The sequence below is a fragment of the Buteo buteo genome, chromosome 5 (assembly GCF_964188355.1).
Source record: "Buteo buteo chromosome 5, bButBut1.hap1.1, whole genome shotgun sequence".
In the NCBI taxonomy this organism is placed as follows: Eukaryota; Metazoa; Chordata; class Aves; order Accipitriformes; family Accipitridae; genus Buteo; species Buteo buteo.
The window spans coordinates 3,041,747-3,058,562 of record NC_134175.1 but is presented as its reverse complement, the minus strand read 5'-3'; the positions used below and the strand labels follow the sequence as shown (position 1 = coordinate 3,058,562).

The 16,816-nt window shown below is 41.4% G+C and overlaps 1 protein-coding gene across 3 annotated transcripts in view; it reads left to right on the top strand.

Moving 5' to 3' along the window:
- The window catches only part of MIB2 (MIB E3 ubiquitin protein ligase 2), a 51,352-nt gene that overhangs the window by 19,489 nt on the left and 15,047 nt on the right, over nt 1-16,816 (top strand). The window contains exons 5-10 of one of the 3 annotated variants that reach the window (XM_075027194.1): nt 7,211-7,317; nt 10,749-10,943; nt 12,244-12,386; nt 14,365-14,472; nt 15,717-15,821; nt 16,567-16,729. In XM_075027194.1, the coding sequence (XP_074883295.1) occupies nt 7,211-7,317; nt 10,749-10,943; nt 12,244-12,386; nt 14,365-14,472; nt 15,717-15,821; nt 16,567-16,729 (821 nt within the window). The remainder of the gene's footprint in view (nt 1-7,210; nt 7,318-10,748; nt 10,944-12,243; nt 12,387-14,364; nt 14,473-15,716; nt 15,822-16,566; nt 16,730-16,816) is intronic. The other 2 variants (XM_075027195.1, XM_075027197.1) reach the window with 2 other exon arrangements.

The following is a 16,816-nucleotide window of genomic DNA, read 5'->3' as shown; positions in this document are numbered from 1 at the left end:
ATTGGGTAATACAACATCTTTCCTGCTGTTCCTATGTGGCAGGAATTGAATGTAGCTGTGCTGAGGGATGGAGAGAAATTAGAAACCCTCAAAGAAGAAGCTTCCAGTTGTGGAAAGCTGCAATTTTAAAGATGAATGAAAGGTACATATTGTGATTCTTAAAAGTCATTAAGCTTTTGGAGAAAACAGGCTGTCAGAAATGCTTTTTGTTTCAGTCATTTGACTGAGTTGGATGGTAGAATACTGTACTGTAACTGCAATGCATATGTGTTTTATGCAAGAGCTTTCATACAGGGAGCTGGCAAACTGAAACAATTTTACTCAGAAATGTCTTGCAGTGCAGGAGCAGGAAGAAGTAGGAACACCTTTGCTTTAATGCAAATGTAATCCTATGGTTTGTTGGTTTAGCGTTCTGAAGATTGCTCTGCCTTAAGAATTGAATGTTCTGAATTAAAAAATGAAATGAGGGGCATGGAGGGAGATCACCTTTGACAGTGCCATAGAGAGGATTTCTTTGGAATAACAGGTCTGAGCTGTAAAGACACATTGCCTTAGGCAACGCAGCATCCTTTTCGAAGAACAAAAATTGTGTACTTATGACTCACTAGGACTATTGCTTAGATCACTCATCTCTATTTTTCGGTGTAATAAAATAGAAGAGAAAACCTTTGGCAGTTCCCCAAGGACCCAAAAAAAAAAAAAAAAAGCTGTGTGTTTAAGAAGACAGAATAACTGCTGTGTGGATTTGTTTTTTCTTGAGGTTTTGTTGCTACCCGCTGTTGTTTGAATGGCTATGAAACACAGTATGAGTCTCCTTTAGAGATCAACATTGTCTCACCTCCTTTCTCTGGCAGGGAATGGGTATCTTTTGGTTCTTTACAATGGACCTCAAACACAGTAGTGTGTTGCTTTCAAGACCCAGGGAAAGTGCTGTGATGAGCACACTGGAGTGTTAATTAGTCAGAAATCTTATAAGGGGAGTGGATGGAGAGACAGCCCACCAAATTTGACAGCATCCCACGGTCTTGGTTTTGCATAATGAAGGAGGGGCTACTTATATATCTTGATTGTAGTCCTTGGCTTACCATCAGTGAGATCAAATGTAGAAGAACCATGGAATGCAGCTGTATTGCGCAGCTGTCACATCAAATGTCTCTTTAACCAAAGATCAAGAGCTGGGAGTTTACAGTCCCTCCATGGTCTCCATTCTTACTCCGTTGTGAGAGAGCATCACCATGCATCCGATCTCGCAACTGCTACCATTGCTGATCCTTCGACAGAGGAAGCTAAGGGCTCGAGTAGGACAATTTCAGAGATTGCAGTGGGATGTCCTTGCGCAGCAAATTGCTACCACCCGCACTGCTGTTGCCAGACCCACCACATGGCACCTGTGCAGCTAAACCTAGGCAAGGCGAACACAGAACTGTTTGTAGCAGCTTGCTAATCCTAGGGTTTAAGAGGCCTTAAGCCCAGACAGATGCTGTAGAGGGTTCCCAATCAGTTTTCTAAAGAGGCTTTGAAGACACCTTTACCTGAATGCTATTTCAGGTCTTAAATGACCTGAGTTTGAACCTCTGGCAGCAGGGAGTACTGATTTTTATTTTATTTTTTTTATATTTTGCCATTTGAAGTAATCTCTTCCCAATATCTGCCAATAGCTGGTAGTTTTTATTGGTCTTGTTTGGTTTGAGTTTTATGGCTGTTTTGGGAGAGGTTCTCATCCTTAGTTTAAAAGGATGGACAGCTCAGTTTTGCTAGAGACTTTTTTTTGCAATTGTGTATCCATTTGCTTGAATATATGCTTAGGAATTGGAAGATAAATCGTGTCTGTAAGCAGGATAGCAAAGCAAAACTCATCAGGTGTGTGTTAGGGCTGGAATAGTCAGGCACACTCTGGTGAGTTCTGCAAATAATCAAGTCTGAGATAATCTTCCTCTTATACAAAATACCAGTATTACTTTATTTAAGTGCAAAAGCAGCAATGGCATTTTGCATGCATCGCCTTCTCAAGGATGATGCAAAGTTGAATTTCAGTAGGGGATGAGGTGCATTTTACCCAGGCTGTTTTCTAGACTTTGCTCACCAATAAATCACAACCTTAACAATTTTTCAAAAGTCCTATGTTTTTCTGGAGAACAATGGAGTTGGAGGAGCCAGCAAACTACACAGGGAAATGTTTTGTGTAATCAAGCATAAGAAATGCAAATATTTTCTCACGTTGTGTTTTATACTGTCGTCAAAACAGAGTTTGGTGTTATTTTCAGCCATAATTCTTAAACCAGCTCTGTCTAGTCTAGTTACCAGTTGGATTTCTAAATCAGATACATTACAAGAACAAGTGCATGCTATCATTGAGGTATGCATGTGCAATGCAGACTCATTGAAGGCAGCTTTAATAATCCTGCCTTCCATCTGTGACTGCTTATACTCTAAGCCTGAGCTGATAGAGCAGCTGAGTGACAACTGCTGGGTGTTTGATTACTAGGCAATAAAGGGGATGCAGGTTTATTTACTATAGTAATCTCTTCAACATGTGTTATTTATGCAATGTCAGTTTAAGCTGCTAGACTAAGAAATTTTGGTGAGTAGCGTTTTGAATCAAATCTGGCTCTTGTGTCATGATGTGTTTGTCTCCTAACTGGTTTGAAAATGCTTGTTAAGTATTAATGCATTTACTAATATGAATTTATTTATTAGTTTATTCTATTAATGAATTAGTATAATTTTGCTTTTTAAAAAACCCCATGATTTACCAAATAAACTACCTAACTGTGCCTCCTTAAAAAAACATGTACATTGCAGAACACTAGGGCATATACCCATACTAGGGCTTCCCTTATTTAGTTTGGAATATTCTGTTTGATTTGTGGAATAGGGATTAAATTTCAGTGACATATTTTATCTTTATCTTTTTTGGAATTACATGATCGAAACTGTAAGCAAGAGAGATCTTCGCTAAAGCATCCTTAACCTTGTGTTTTGAACTAATAGTCATGTTTAAAAGATAAGACATTTCACTTTGTGTGCTCACCAGTGCTTCTGTGTCATTGTCAGTACAATATTCTGCCATTAAAGGCTGCGTATAGACATCCCTGAGAGCATAGTTGAGAAAACCTTCTGTCTGCAATACAGTGTTGAGTCTTAGGTGCACACACGTGTTTTAGTTCACACTTAGTAGCCTTGGTCTGAAATCTTGCCCCCTGTAGCTTTCCAAAACTGAGTCTGATATGAGTTAGCTTTGGAGGTTAGCAAAAAAGGCAGCAAGCATTTAGCCCAACTCAGACCTTGTGATCTGAGTTATACAGCTGGTTTTGTGAAGAACTGTGCCTTGGCAAGGAAGGATAGGATTGACAATGGAAATTCTTGGTAAAGACAGTTCCTGAAATAGGTTTCTGTGATCCTGATCTCTCACTAGCGTCCTTGCCTTAGTCTGGTTCATGCTTGAGCAATCGGCATCCGCCTGCCATCTGTCAGAATTTCCTTCCTTTATCCTTTGCTGGAAATGCTTCAGTAAAACCTTTGCTAGGGAGGATTAGAGAATGTAGAATTTCTTGCATCGTTGATGTCGGTTTTACCTGTAGTTTCTGTAAGATCTTTGTGTTGGCTTTTCTTGAGGTAGCCTGTGTAGATCTTTATACATCCTAGGAGGAGTGTGGGTTTGTACCCACTGTGAGCTGAGATTCTAGTTTACAGCTGTGCCTTTCTGAAGACATTAACACAGTATTTATGGTCTGCTACTTTGCAGGGTGACCATCCCTTTTGCTTTCCAGTCCCATGCTTTGTGCTTGTTTCTTTGGATAAGAATTGTCTGCAGTGGAGAAGCCTCTATCTTGCAAAATATGTTAGCTGTGCCTGGTATGAAAGGGTTCTGACTTCTGCAGGGCCTTAGATCTCTACTGCAAATTAAAAGCAGTCTATTTAAACTTCTCAAAGTCAGTTGCTTTGGGTCTCATCTCTATCTGTAAAGCATGGATGATGCTATTTTTCTAGCTGTCTGGAGCATAGCTCTCAGTGACGTGAAAGGCTATGTAAGCACCTCAGTGAAATTTGAGCGCAGGCAGAATAATCCACAGGGGGGTGGTTCCAGCATGCTGAAGACAGACATAGCTTCATTCTGTACAGTACATGCTCCCAAGCGTTTTCTGGACTCTATAGTAATTTAATATCATTGGCATTTGTAGGGCAGAAATGGCTGCAGACTTTGGCTGTCATAATTAAAATTGTTATTAAAGGCAATATTGCAGTGATTAAATTTATCCCCAGGGTGTTTTTGCAACACACTAGTAACTTCGGTTGTTATCCAGAATTTGGAGCAAAACATGTTGAATTAGATTAAAACCTAAGATGTATCAGCTCAGGACATCTGGTTCTCGTATCATTCTCCAATGTTCCTGGTCAGCAGTGTGGTTCAAGACAAGGTCAAAATTTTTGTGAGGCCAGGGGAAGAAGTCAGTTATGGTGGATTGCCTCCAGCATTTAAGTAGAATGGGAGATGGAGTTTCTCATGCTGCTTTCTTCTTTAAGGAAGTTCAGCTTTCTGAACTGGTCAGCTTTTGTTTTGTTTTCCTGGTCTCTAGCCATAGGTTTCACTGGAAGTGGCAGGTAAATGTGAGAGCTGTTGAGATGGGAAATGACTGCTGTTTGATTACACAGAAAGGGAAATTATGCTAGGAATCTAATGAATGGTGGCTATTTTGCTGTTTAAACATCTTGCTTAAGCTTAGCTTGGTGCTTTGTTTACTACCACTGAGAATCTTTGCATTGAAACCCCTCCCTTATGAGAGTAGGGTTTGGAGGAGAGAAGTATATTTTTATCATTTTGTCTCAGGGCTTGACTAAGATGTCTTTGATAAACTGTTAGAAAAGCATTCAACAAAATACAGTGAAAATAGCATGTTGTAGCTAAGCTGTTTCAGATGTACGCAAATCCATGCTGGTTTTTGAAGCCAGTCTATAGTGCATGACACAGTGCAATAAAATGAATGCTGATCAGTGTTTCTTTTTAGCTGAGCTTTTTCCTAGCCCTCTTTCATTATATTCTCTTTCATAACAACTGCCAGCCTTGATGGTGTTTAAAACAGACAAAATCTTAACCATTCAAAAACCAGTGTTTGTCTCCCTCCTGTTGAGCTACAGTCTGGATAATGAACGTTCAACAATTATAAGAGCATGTGTAAATAATCTCTCCCTCTTTTTAAACACATTAAGTTGTAAAGCACAGGTGGGAGATCTGTTAACAAGTTAAGAAAGGTAAAAGACTTAGGCTTTTGATGGATAAGTAAACAGTAAGTTCAAGCATAAGCTTTTTATCCTTCTGAGTCTCCACCTTCTCTCTCTAGGTATTAGATGGAAAATAAATACAGCGTTCTGAGGTCAGCCCTACCCCCAGTAGGCTTCCCCTCCCCTTCCCCTGTGGAACAGCTGCTGAACTTGGTTTTGCTCTGTCTGGTCTGGGAGTTCCCAAGAGCCTATCAGGAGGAGGTGCGCAATTACTGCTATGGATTGCGGCACCTTTGCAGTCACCTAGAAAAGTGGATTGTATCCTGGGCAAGGAACACAAACAGGTCCATAAGGACTTTGGTGGCTTGGTATCTCATGAAAAAGCTTTCTGCTAGGGAACAGACACTAGGAACAGCACGCACAAAAACAGCAGAGAAGCTGCTGTACCATTATGGGAATTGGAAGCTGCTTTAACAGGACATCAGACCCCCTGTTTACTATCACGTAGGTATTTTTTTTTTCTTTTTTCTTAAGATGGATCGGTGTGTATGCCTGTGATGCGGATTGCAGGGCGGATAGAAAGTTCTGTGTTACCCTGGAAAGTCTAGCCACAACACTGCTAGTCTAATCTGCTCTGCTTTTCAGCAAGTGAACTAGGCAGTGCAGTCTGCAGCTTCGGTTATGAAATGTGCTGAACTCCTTATGACTTTGAACTAGGAGACTGCCTGAGCCATTACTGCTTTCATGCAGTGTACACCCTAGTAATGTCCATAAGCATTGCCTTAAATTTAATGATGGGATACAAGGGCAGCTGAAAGTTGGTTTCACTCTCCCTCTGAAGTGATGTCAGACTTTCTGGAGAACTTACTAACTTTCTCCTTACTCCTCTTCCCCCCCCTGAGGCTTTGTTTTAAAGATATGTTTTAATGATGTGAGACTTAGATTAATTGACTTGGGTGTTCTTCTTTGGGAAACGTGGATTATAAGTGGCACAGCTGGCAAGGAAAACTTAATATGCCCTCCTGCTATGATGTTTTGGATTGCTTGATGATATTTGTAGGAGGGCTTCCCATGCTCTGTGTAGGCAATGGGGTGAAGTTGCTAAACCCAGATTTTGATGACTGGTTTGTAGATGTTGTACCTTATGCTGTAGAATGCTGGTAAATAGTTACGTTAAAAAGTATTAATTTGGATGCATTCACAGTAATCATGCTTGGCCCTTGGTGAGCTGCCTGCCCTAACGTAATTTGTGGTTTGTGCATCTCGTAGAGTGTGTGGGAAATTTTTCATCTTTGGAGCTACTAGATTTTTTTTTTTTTCTTCCCCCCTACACAGTGCCCTCAAGGCTTTTGAAGTTTTGAAAGGATGATCTTTTTTCCATCATGGCTAAGCATGCTGTGTGTGAGTGAGTGAATGTAATCATGTTGAATTTTTGTGTTTATATGTGTTCAACTTCCTGAGTCAGCAAGATGACCTTCTGGTATCTAACAACATGAGAGAGAGACCCCACCACAGTCCTTCTGCTTGTGTGTAGATATGTTTGTCTTCACAGACTGTCACTGAATTGTGGCCATTCCTCATGCTCACGTAGCAGCCTCTATTCCCAATTACCTGCATTCACAGTTGAAACGCAAACAACCTTTTTAAAGCTCACCATGGATCTCACAATTTCTGGTAATGTTTGAAGGTAAACCTGGGTCTTCTTTAGCCCAGTGTGTTATTCACTAGTTGTCTTTCTGCCATCAGTGGAACAGTGCCTAAGTATTCTGACCTTCCTGGGGACACCAGCTTTTAGGGTCGAAGACCCTGTTCAGCTATTTTATTGTTTTCTCTCACTTCTTACATGCTCTTCAGAACTCAAGCCATATTTTTCTGTATTTAAGTGTGGTGCACTTGGTCCTCGTATGACAGACCTCAGTTGGAACAGAGCTTTATAAAGTGTGAATAGTAACAATAAATTAATTTGTTTTCTCTTATTTTGTTTTTCCAGAGTCCTAGTGAGTCCTCGACAGAATTTGACTCGCATCACATTAAAAGGGACTTTTCAGGGGGCTAAAGTAGTCCGTGGCCCCGACTGGGAGTGGGGTAACCAGGATGGTAAGCTTCTTTTAAGATGTCCTGTAAAATACCATTCAATTTTTTGTTTGTTTGTTTTTAGTTTTTGCCAAATTGCTAGTTGAAAATGCATGTGCTGAGCAGTAGCTTCTGTGGGAGCTGTTCAGATGATGCAGCTTGCTGTTCTTTAGAGTATTAAATATTATTTGCTTTCTTGTATTTGTTTAAAAACATATCTGTGACACAAACTGTATGCATTCGTTCAGGGTGTGGGAGGGAACTTTTGCTGCTCCTGTTTCATAGATGTGAAAACTCATGGGAACCATCTATACAAGGTCTTGTATAGATCTATAAATGTACACTGTGTTACAAGAAAATAGAGACCCATCTTTTGCTGAAAAAGCTTCCATTCACAGTAAGAATAAGGTTTGTCTGACTTCATGTACAGTACTCCTTTTTCCTTTGGAATTCCTTGGAATATCCTTATTTGGACACTTTTAAGAACAGCAAAGAGAAATGATATATAAGGACTGTTCTACATGGAGCATTAATGAAGAACTGTTTGCTGTGGTTGCTGGAGAATGGTTTTTGCTTTCTGTATGAACTGTAACTTCAGGCTGAAAATGCAAAGGAACAAAAATGTCTTTTCTAGAGCTGCATTTGGGGTGTAATGACTGTGTCTAATTCACTGATACTGATTTCTGTGTAGTGCTACAAGGTTAAGGAAATTTTACTATCAGTTTCTATTCCAGAGCCTTGTACGCACTGTAATGTTACTGCTTCTTTTTTCCCTTAATAATTAAGTTGTAAGCCCAAAGGTTCCAATGCTGACTGCACCATTTATTGCAGCACTGGGTTCAGTGGAGGACATGGATACTTGCAGGGTCTGAGAGCAAAAGAAGCTTATGCTCAGTACAGCTTATCCATCCTTTTGAGATCAGATCAACATTTACATGTCTGAGACTTGTGTTGCTTACGATGATTGTGACCTGAAAGCAGTTATATGTGCAAGATGAGTGAGAAGAACATAAGGCCAGCTGCTCAGCTGGTCTCTAATGAGTACTGCTTTGTCTTTGATGGAGCTGTCCCCATCCACAGCTATTTGCTCTTCTGAACTTAGCTTCCTGGTAGCACTAACACATCAACTCTAATTCCACTTAAGAAGGTAACCTGTAAGTAGTGGTAATAAATAACCTTGCAAACTCTGTAATAGGGTCCTGGTAAGTTCATGTATTGACCATGTGGTCTTGTGTGTCTGGTAAGGGCAATAGCAGCTAGTTGAGAAATCTGATCTGGTCTTGCTTTTATTTGCCTTTGTCTTTTTAGTATTCCTGCTGCCTGAAGCCCTTTGCAGAAATTAGCATTGACTGCAAAATTTGCCAATTGACCAAACTTTTTTCTCTGCTGTAGTCAGCGTGGGCCCTGGCAGCTCTTCAATCACTTCAGCCTTTTCATTGAATACATATTTTTCCTTACTACCATTTCTCAGAGTCCAAACACCATGGAAGTGGAAGCTAGTGCCCTCCTCAGAGAAAAGCATCTGACCAGGGCCAGGGGAGAGATTACTTTTTTGTTGTTCAAGCTGAATCCCTGCTGCAACAGACGAACTTTAAGTTCTTTTCTCACTGGCACTAAGTTTCTGTCAGCACTAATTTGAGACCAGTGATAGATACCTACCAGGTTTCTTGCAGACTGACAGAGCAGGGAGAGGGCAGGAACCTGCTACAACCTGTCCACGTTAGTAATACAGTCAAAGGAACACAGTGTTGATGCACGGTCACTGTGTTCCCATACTTGAACATTGGTAGCGGCCAGAGGCTCTCCCTTCCCGTGGTCAGTAACTGCGTATTGCATGTAGCCTTCTTTTCTAAGAGCTGTCATCCTGATTAATTTTGGACTGGACAGTTGTTTATGGTTACCTGCAGAAAGGAAGATGAAAATTAGTGTTAGCTGCCCTATTGCTAGGTTCTGCATTCTAATCTGGAAGGCTTTTTTAGGCATAGCTGTGAAGGTTACATCACAGAAATGCTTTTGGTAATGTAAATTGTGTTTTCCTAGATAATATTCACGTGGGTGGATATCTGGAGTGCTGATCTGGTAACTGGCTGCAGTGTAAATTGTGTACAGAACTGGGATCCACCTGCCATTTCTAGGGAGAGATTTTAAAGGCAGATAGGATTTTAAAAATATTTTTCTTCCAGTAAAAATTAGGAGATACTAGGACTTTCTGATTCTCAGACCAGCCCTCTAAAGAGGCATGTTCTTGTCATTGATAGAGCTGACAATAAAGCCCACTAGTTTGTCTGTATTATGCTTTTTAGATAGATATCCAGTTAGATGAGGAAGTTAACTCCTTTAAGCTGTTAAATTCCAAGACTTTGCAGACAATTAGAAGCTCGCTGTCCACTCAGCGAGACCGACAGATGTTGCTCTCCCCTTTTGGGAAAGCAGTAGATCAGCGCTGGGGCTTGCCCAAGTTCACACAGTGATTTGGCAGTAGAGTGAGGTTAGGGAATCTGCAAATCTGATTGCCTTGTCACTAGGTTCAGTGTTGATACACTGTTGTCTTTCGGATGAGAGTATGTCCCATGTGCCCAGCCAGATTTACCTTCTCACAACTATATTTTCCTGTTCTGGATTGTTTCAGTAGTACTCCTTGCATGGGCAGGTGAAAAGAAGTACCAGAAAAAAATTTACTTGATGTTCCTCCACCTGGCCGGTGTTGGGAAGAGATTAAAGATCTTGGGTGGATTTTACAACGCTGCTGTGTTTTTATCTTGCCACAGTGTGGTGCCATGACACTGTGCACTGCTTAACTAGGCAGTGTTTCTGTACACCAGACAGAATGGCTGCTTCTATACAGAATTCAGCTTTTCCATATTTATATTCCAAAGTAAATGGCTGGCTGGCTTTCAGTGAGTTTAATGTAGAGATTCTCTCCTAGCTGGTCAAACTGAGTTGTGTCATGGTTTAATTTCCCAAATTAAAAAGGTGACTGAGTTCTCTTGTGCCTTTGGCAGATCAGGGTGAATCATGCACGCTGTGAGGAAGTTGTATGAGCTGCTGAATAATATTTTGTGTGTGTGCGTGATTTCCTTCTTACATGTATATGAAGATCACTTGACTGGAGGGCATTGCTTCAGGCAGCAGTATGCTGTCAGTGAAGCAGACCTATGTGTTTCTGTTCAACATGTAAAGCTGGCCTATATGATAGGGTCCCACAGAAATCCTTCCTGATGGCAACCTCTCTGTCAGAATTTCATTTGCCCTGGCTATTGACTTTTGGCTCCGTGCCTACTTCTCTGTGGTGAATAGTTGGAGAACTGACAAGTTTTTTCCTTATTTTTTACTTAGTTAAGAAAAAAATGTCATTAAATTATATCTCAGTAAACATCCCAGTGTCAGGTGAGTTTCTGTGTATTAGTCTCGGTGAAAATGCAAGCTGGACACTTTTTTCCCCTCTTTTTCATCAGGTGGTGAAGGTAAAACTGGACGTGTGGTTGATATTCGTGGCTGGGATGTAGAGACCGGACGCAGTGTGGCCAGTGTCACATGGTCTGATGGCACCACAAATGTCTACAGAGTTGGACACAAGGGAAAAGTGGACCTGAAATGTACTGTGGAGGCATCTGGTGGCTTTTACTACAAAGAGCATCTCCCAAAATTAGGTGCGTAGAGACAAGTCTTCTGTTGAGAAATTCTGATTCATGCTGCCGTTTTGTGACACTAAAGCCGGTTTGCTTGGAAGACAGAAAATCAGTAGGTGGTTTTATAAAGTTCCCACATAATGTGTACCATTTGAAAAAAGTAGTCCATGTGTGAACCCAGAGTGGTTAGTAAAGTGGTTTGGCCTTTCAGTGGTAAGATTGTGCAAGACCATCAGATGCCCACAGCTGTATGCCAGGGAAGGATCTTCTGCCAAGGCAACTTCTTGCTGCTGCAAATGCATGAAATGCCCTTGGGAGTGCCTCCATCTGTCAGCAGAGAATTCAAGCCAGTGTCAGTTTTGTTAATCCAAAGTTTTTCATTCTTTATGCAAGCAGTGGTCCAACTGGTGTTCACTCTTCTTTTAGAGAGCAAATATTTTTGTTCTGGTGGACCAAAAAGTGTGTTGAAGGGGAATGTGACAAAAGGTACATTTCTGAGCTGACTAATACTTGCCCAGCAGGGAGTTTAGTAGAAGTCAAGGAAGAAGGCGATGTCTATATTGGCAACTTGTTGCAATCCACCTTTCCTCTTAACTCTAATGAAACCAAGGAAACTACTTGTGTTTTTGGACTTGCAGGATTTTTTACTAAGGTGTAATTTGGTTGTATTTTTCTAATGAGGTGCAGGGGCCATCTTTTGCTCCCCTGAAGGAAGACAGAGAGGTCTGTTCTTGAGTTTACAGCAGCAGAATCGGGTCTTTCTCATTCTTTTCTCTCCCTGAGCAGCTTGGCAAGAGCATGTGGAAAGGGAAGGGTTGGATGGCAAGCTTATTTCCAGGGGTACAGACTCTTGCTATACAGGAAGGCTAGGAGGGTAAAGCACTCCCCAAAGCAAGCTCTGTGGCTGCCTATGGAAGAGAACTTATTTTGAGTACTGTGTGGGTGTGTCTGCTGAACAACAGTTGTTGACTAAATTGCTAAGAACAGCTACTGATGACTGACATGACATGAAGAGGCATCATTCAAAGGCATTCCACTCTCTGGGAAGGGACAAAATTGTGTCTTGTTAGAACTACCTCATGTTTAACCCATATCAATATCAAATATCAATATCCAGTTAGTGCTAAATCCTCTTGATCTCTCTACATAGTGCTGCCCCATAGAGTATGTAGGGCATACTCCCCAATAGAAAAAGGAGTTTACACTATTCTGCCCCAATTAAGCCTATGTTAATTTGCAACCCTTGTTACAAAGCCAAATGAGACCCAAAGTGTATTATTGCATCCTGCATGTATGTGGGTGGTATCGTTCTTCTTTTCAGGAAAACCGGCTGAACTGCAGAGGAAAGAAAGCACGGACAGGCATCCATTCCAGCATGGGGATAAAGTGAAATGCCTGCTGGATATTGACATCTTGCGGGAGATGCAGGAGGGCCATGGCGGCTGGAATCCTAAAATGGCTGAGGTATGCTTCTGCTTGCTCCTATTCTCTCGGTAATGTATCAGTCACTATCTCAGACTACATAAGTAGGCACTGGCTAGGAAGTTACCAGAACATCTTTGTGTAACACATTACCTTCTACATTTATATTGTGTTGACTGAATCACAAATACAATTTCTTTAGTGGTAGGATGCTGGAGTCAGATTTATTTTTAGGCTCAGATAAATCTGTGTTGTATGAGAATTGCCTCGTGGAGCCCTGCATAATTTCTAAGAGTCTACGATGGTCAAAAGACTTGCTCAAAAGTCTTGGAAGCCAGTGCAAAAAAACTAATGGCTGGTTTGTTTGTTTTTAAATGAGCCATGGATCTGTTCCTTGGAATTCTGGATCCATTCTCTGTTTGGCTGCTTTTGTACTGTGCATTACTACTAATGAAAGTTATGTGTTTTGTCAACAGTGGGCTCTATCCCTGGCCAGGGCTAAAACTTCTCAGCCCATATGATGTTCTTGGAGCTTAGCCTGTTGTCTTTAGTTTGAAGAGCTATCAGTCTGTTCTCACCTGTTGTCTAAAAAAACCTCAGATAGTAGAGGAAGTAAAAGATCGAAATGACACCTATTACTTTAGTATGGCACCTCAGGGGGCCATCATGGAAGTAAAGTCTCCAGGGGGTTGTGAACATTCAGTGTGGGCTTACATTCAGATGAAATGGTAACAGCTAAATGAATAAATTTGCCATTTAATTTAAAAGGTCTGTGCTTTTTGTTTCTCCCTAAGTCAACTTCCTTGGCTTTTAGTAGTCTACAGATATGGCCCAAAATGGATTAAATTTCCTTTACATATTGAAGAAGGCAGTACTGCTGTTGTGCAGTAGATTTACTGCAAGACAAAAATCACATTTTGATACTCGTCATTACAGTAATAAGACCTGTATCTGAGCCTGTATTAGTAACTTGTATAAAAGTGGCTTTTTGGAGGGGGAGGGAAGTGTGTAGCCACAAGTGACCAAAATGCCTGCTACACTGGAGTCAGTAAACTGAATAACCTGCAGGTCTGTTTCCAAGACAGCTGTCTGAAGCCTTGGTAGATGAAGCAGTGCTATAAAATTATAAAGATACATTCTATATGTATCCCAGCCCAACCTGCCCTGTAGGTGAGTGCTGGTTTTGAAATCAGGCTTTAAAATGTCAAGACAAACTATGTCATTTCAGTTTCAGTGTGGAAATCTACTAACTGATCATTGGTCTCTTTTTTTAGACTGGCAGGCAGGGACTTGCTGTCTTCTGGCATGAACTTTAAGAACGCTGTCAGTGGAGCAATGAATTTTTTATTCCAGCTAAGGCTCTCATCCCCAAAGCTATAGTTTTTGAATGTTGCTGTGTAGCTAACATAATCTGCTAGGTTGTTTAAACCTCTGCACTTCTGAATTCCTGTTGTTGGTGAATGCAGGTATAGACAGGGATATTAAACAGAGAAACAGTAACTTCCTCTCACCTCAGAAATCAGTACTTTTTGTTTCCTTCAAAACTGTCAGCTGCTCAGGACCTGCCAGAATCAATAGATATAGAATACTGCACTACACAATGATACCTGGTTTTCTGTAGTCTCCTCTGCTGTGCCCCCTTTTTTTTTTTCTCTCAAAGCATGCCTTGCTGGTATTATACCACAGAACAATGTTGTAATCTCTACCCACGTTTGTCATTTGGAAGGAGGAGGACAATTTGTGCTGCATTTTCAAGGATTTTCGCACTTTGTATTCCTATCGCCCTCCTCCCCCAATATGCTGCTACTTTAGAAGAGCTTCTTAAGCAGGCTTTCCCTCCTTTTGCAGAAAAACAATGACTGCATCCCATTTAAAGCAGGTTTGGGAGCACTGTTAGTCTGTGAATTGGAAATGGTGGGTAATTTAGCCATCTGTGCCTTGGATGCCTGCTTTCCCCACTATTAAGCAATGTGATTTATTTAGGGGGTTTCCCCTACTTTTTTTTTCCCCCTATCAAAAGTTCATTGGCCAGACAGGGACTGTGCACAGAATCACGGACAGAGGGGACGTGAGGGTCCAGTTCAACAGTGAAACCCGCTGGACTTTCCATCCTGGAGCTCTGACTAAGGTAGGTGCTGATAGGTGAGCTTGGCCAGAACTAGAAGTGCTGCAGGGAATAGCTGTTGCTTTAGCCTGCCGTGTCTCAAGCAAGTGCCGAAGAAATACGCTGCTATTCTAAAAGCAGTAGTTCTAGGCAGAATTTTCTGCAAGCCATCAGAGCGAAGACAGATGGTTGCAGACAGTGGGCATTGGGCTACTAGGCTGTCCAGTTTTATGAACCTTTGCATTTCAGATGTTCTAAGTTCTTAAGGTAAATTCCATTTCTTAATTTCAGCTGCTTTGAAAAGAGTGGTAATACAGACCTACAGTAGCTCATCCTTCTGCAGCTACCTTTCATCTATGAACTTTCTTCCACATCGTTTCCATTTGATTTTGTTTTCTTCCTTATTCTTGTGTCTTCATGATAGCCTCCTTTTTGCATCTTTCTTGTCTTGCTTCTCTCCGATTCTTCTGGATGACCTGAATCTTTAATCCAGCTCTTTTAATTTTGTGTCTGCATTTCTAGAGCTCATAGCAATGGCCTTCCCCAGAGGCTTGAGGACTTGAAATGTGGATGATTAGAAACAGGGCTAATAGGTATAGAAGGAGCTGCTGGAAGACTACAAAATTCTGAAAGACCTGAACAAGGTCACAATGCTTAAAAACTCCAATACCAATGGAAAATGCCATGTCAGACTGTTTTGTGCAGAATTAGTCTGCTTTGAAAAGTGTGTTTTGACAGTGCTCCCTTCTCAGCTCAGTGAGCAGAGGGGGCATCTGGCAAATTACCAGTACAGATAAACTCTGGTTTTCCTTTTCTGTTTTAAATAACAAACAGATTTAACTTCCTTATTAAAGTGAATTAAAATCTCCAGTGCCAAGTCAGGTATAGTGAGGAGATGGACCAAGGGAAGTTCCATACGTATTTTATACTGGTAGTAATTATAAATGGTTTCAAGAAGAAAGAAAAGAAGAAAAATGTTCTGTCCCAAATTATTTCCCTGCTTAAATGTGCACTTGAATTAAAACAGAAATACCCCAGCCCTTGGACTATGTTTATTTTGCAGTGCAGTGATTACAGATTTTTTTGGTAGTTGTACTTATGTTTTGTAATGCCTTGTTTTTTTGAGTCGATAGGCTTTTTGTTTGTTGGGTTTTCTGAGGGTGGGGGTGGGGTGGAAGGACTGATTGTGCTTTTTTTTCTTTTTTTTTTTTTTTTTTTTTTTCCCTGGCTTCATCCCCCAAAAGCTTATGACTTTCTTTTTCTTGTAGCTCAACACCTTTTGGGTTGGTGATGTTGTCCGGGTGATAGATGATATGGAAACAGTGAAGCGATTCCAACCTGGTCATGGGGAGTGGACAGATGAAATGGCACCTGTGAGTGCGCGCCAGTTCCAGAACAGTCCAGTAACTTCCTGAGTTCTCCCAAGCAATTAGTAATAGTGACTGGGCTTGCATTGCCCTTCAGTATTCCTGCTGGTCAGTGAGTGCACAGACCTTTCTGGGACTGCTGAGGCCTTGCAAAATAAATGTTGCCTGGTGTTATTGGCTATTGGTAATGCAACCCTATTGCAGCACCCAAAGAAGAGCGGGTAAATGGGGAATCTGACGAAGGATTTGGCTATGAGTAAGTCAGATAAGAGGTTTTACTAACTAAAGTAAACAAGTCCTCTTACGCACCCTCCCTAATTCTCTGGAATGAGGCAGGCAAGTGGCCACGTGGAAAAATGGTCTGATCAGACCAGTATGGCTAAAAAGCAGAACACAGGTGTCCTCCAGGAGCAATTAAATGCACAGAGGAAACCTTTCCTAGTCCCAATTTTTATCAGTTCTCTCAGGGTTCTTCAGACTATGTTTTGTTGTTTCACCACCTTCCTCTCCAGACGTTCGTAATGTGTCTGGGAAACCCTTCTTATGTAAAACCAGTAATAGAGAAACTGCTGAGAACCCTCTGGTGTCCTTGAAGTGGGAGTTGTCTGCGAGTGTGTCACTATTCAGTGCTTCTTTTCATGCAGCAGGAGTGCCGCCTGCGAAACCGCTCTTAGAAGCATTGCATTGGTTCTGGGATGCAAAGCATGCTGCATCTTACCCTTTAAAAATCATTTCTCTTTTTCCGTTGCAGACCCTAGGGCACATCGGCAAAGTGATCAAAGTCTATGGGGATGGAGATTTGCGAGTGTCGGTTGGAGGGCAGTCCTGGACATTTAACCCAGCTTGCCTGACAGCCTACCAGAGAGATGAGGAAGCAAACCTCATGACAACGGAGAATGCAAAGGAATCAAAAAGTGAGATAGTGAGAACAGAGATGTCTGATTTGTCAGGGATCGTGAAATGGTTGCTCTGGTGTAACAGCAGTGTTGTTACAGCAGTGT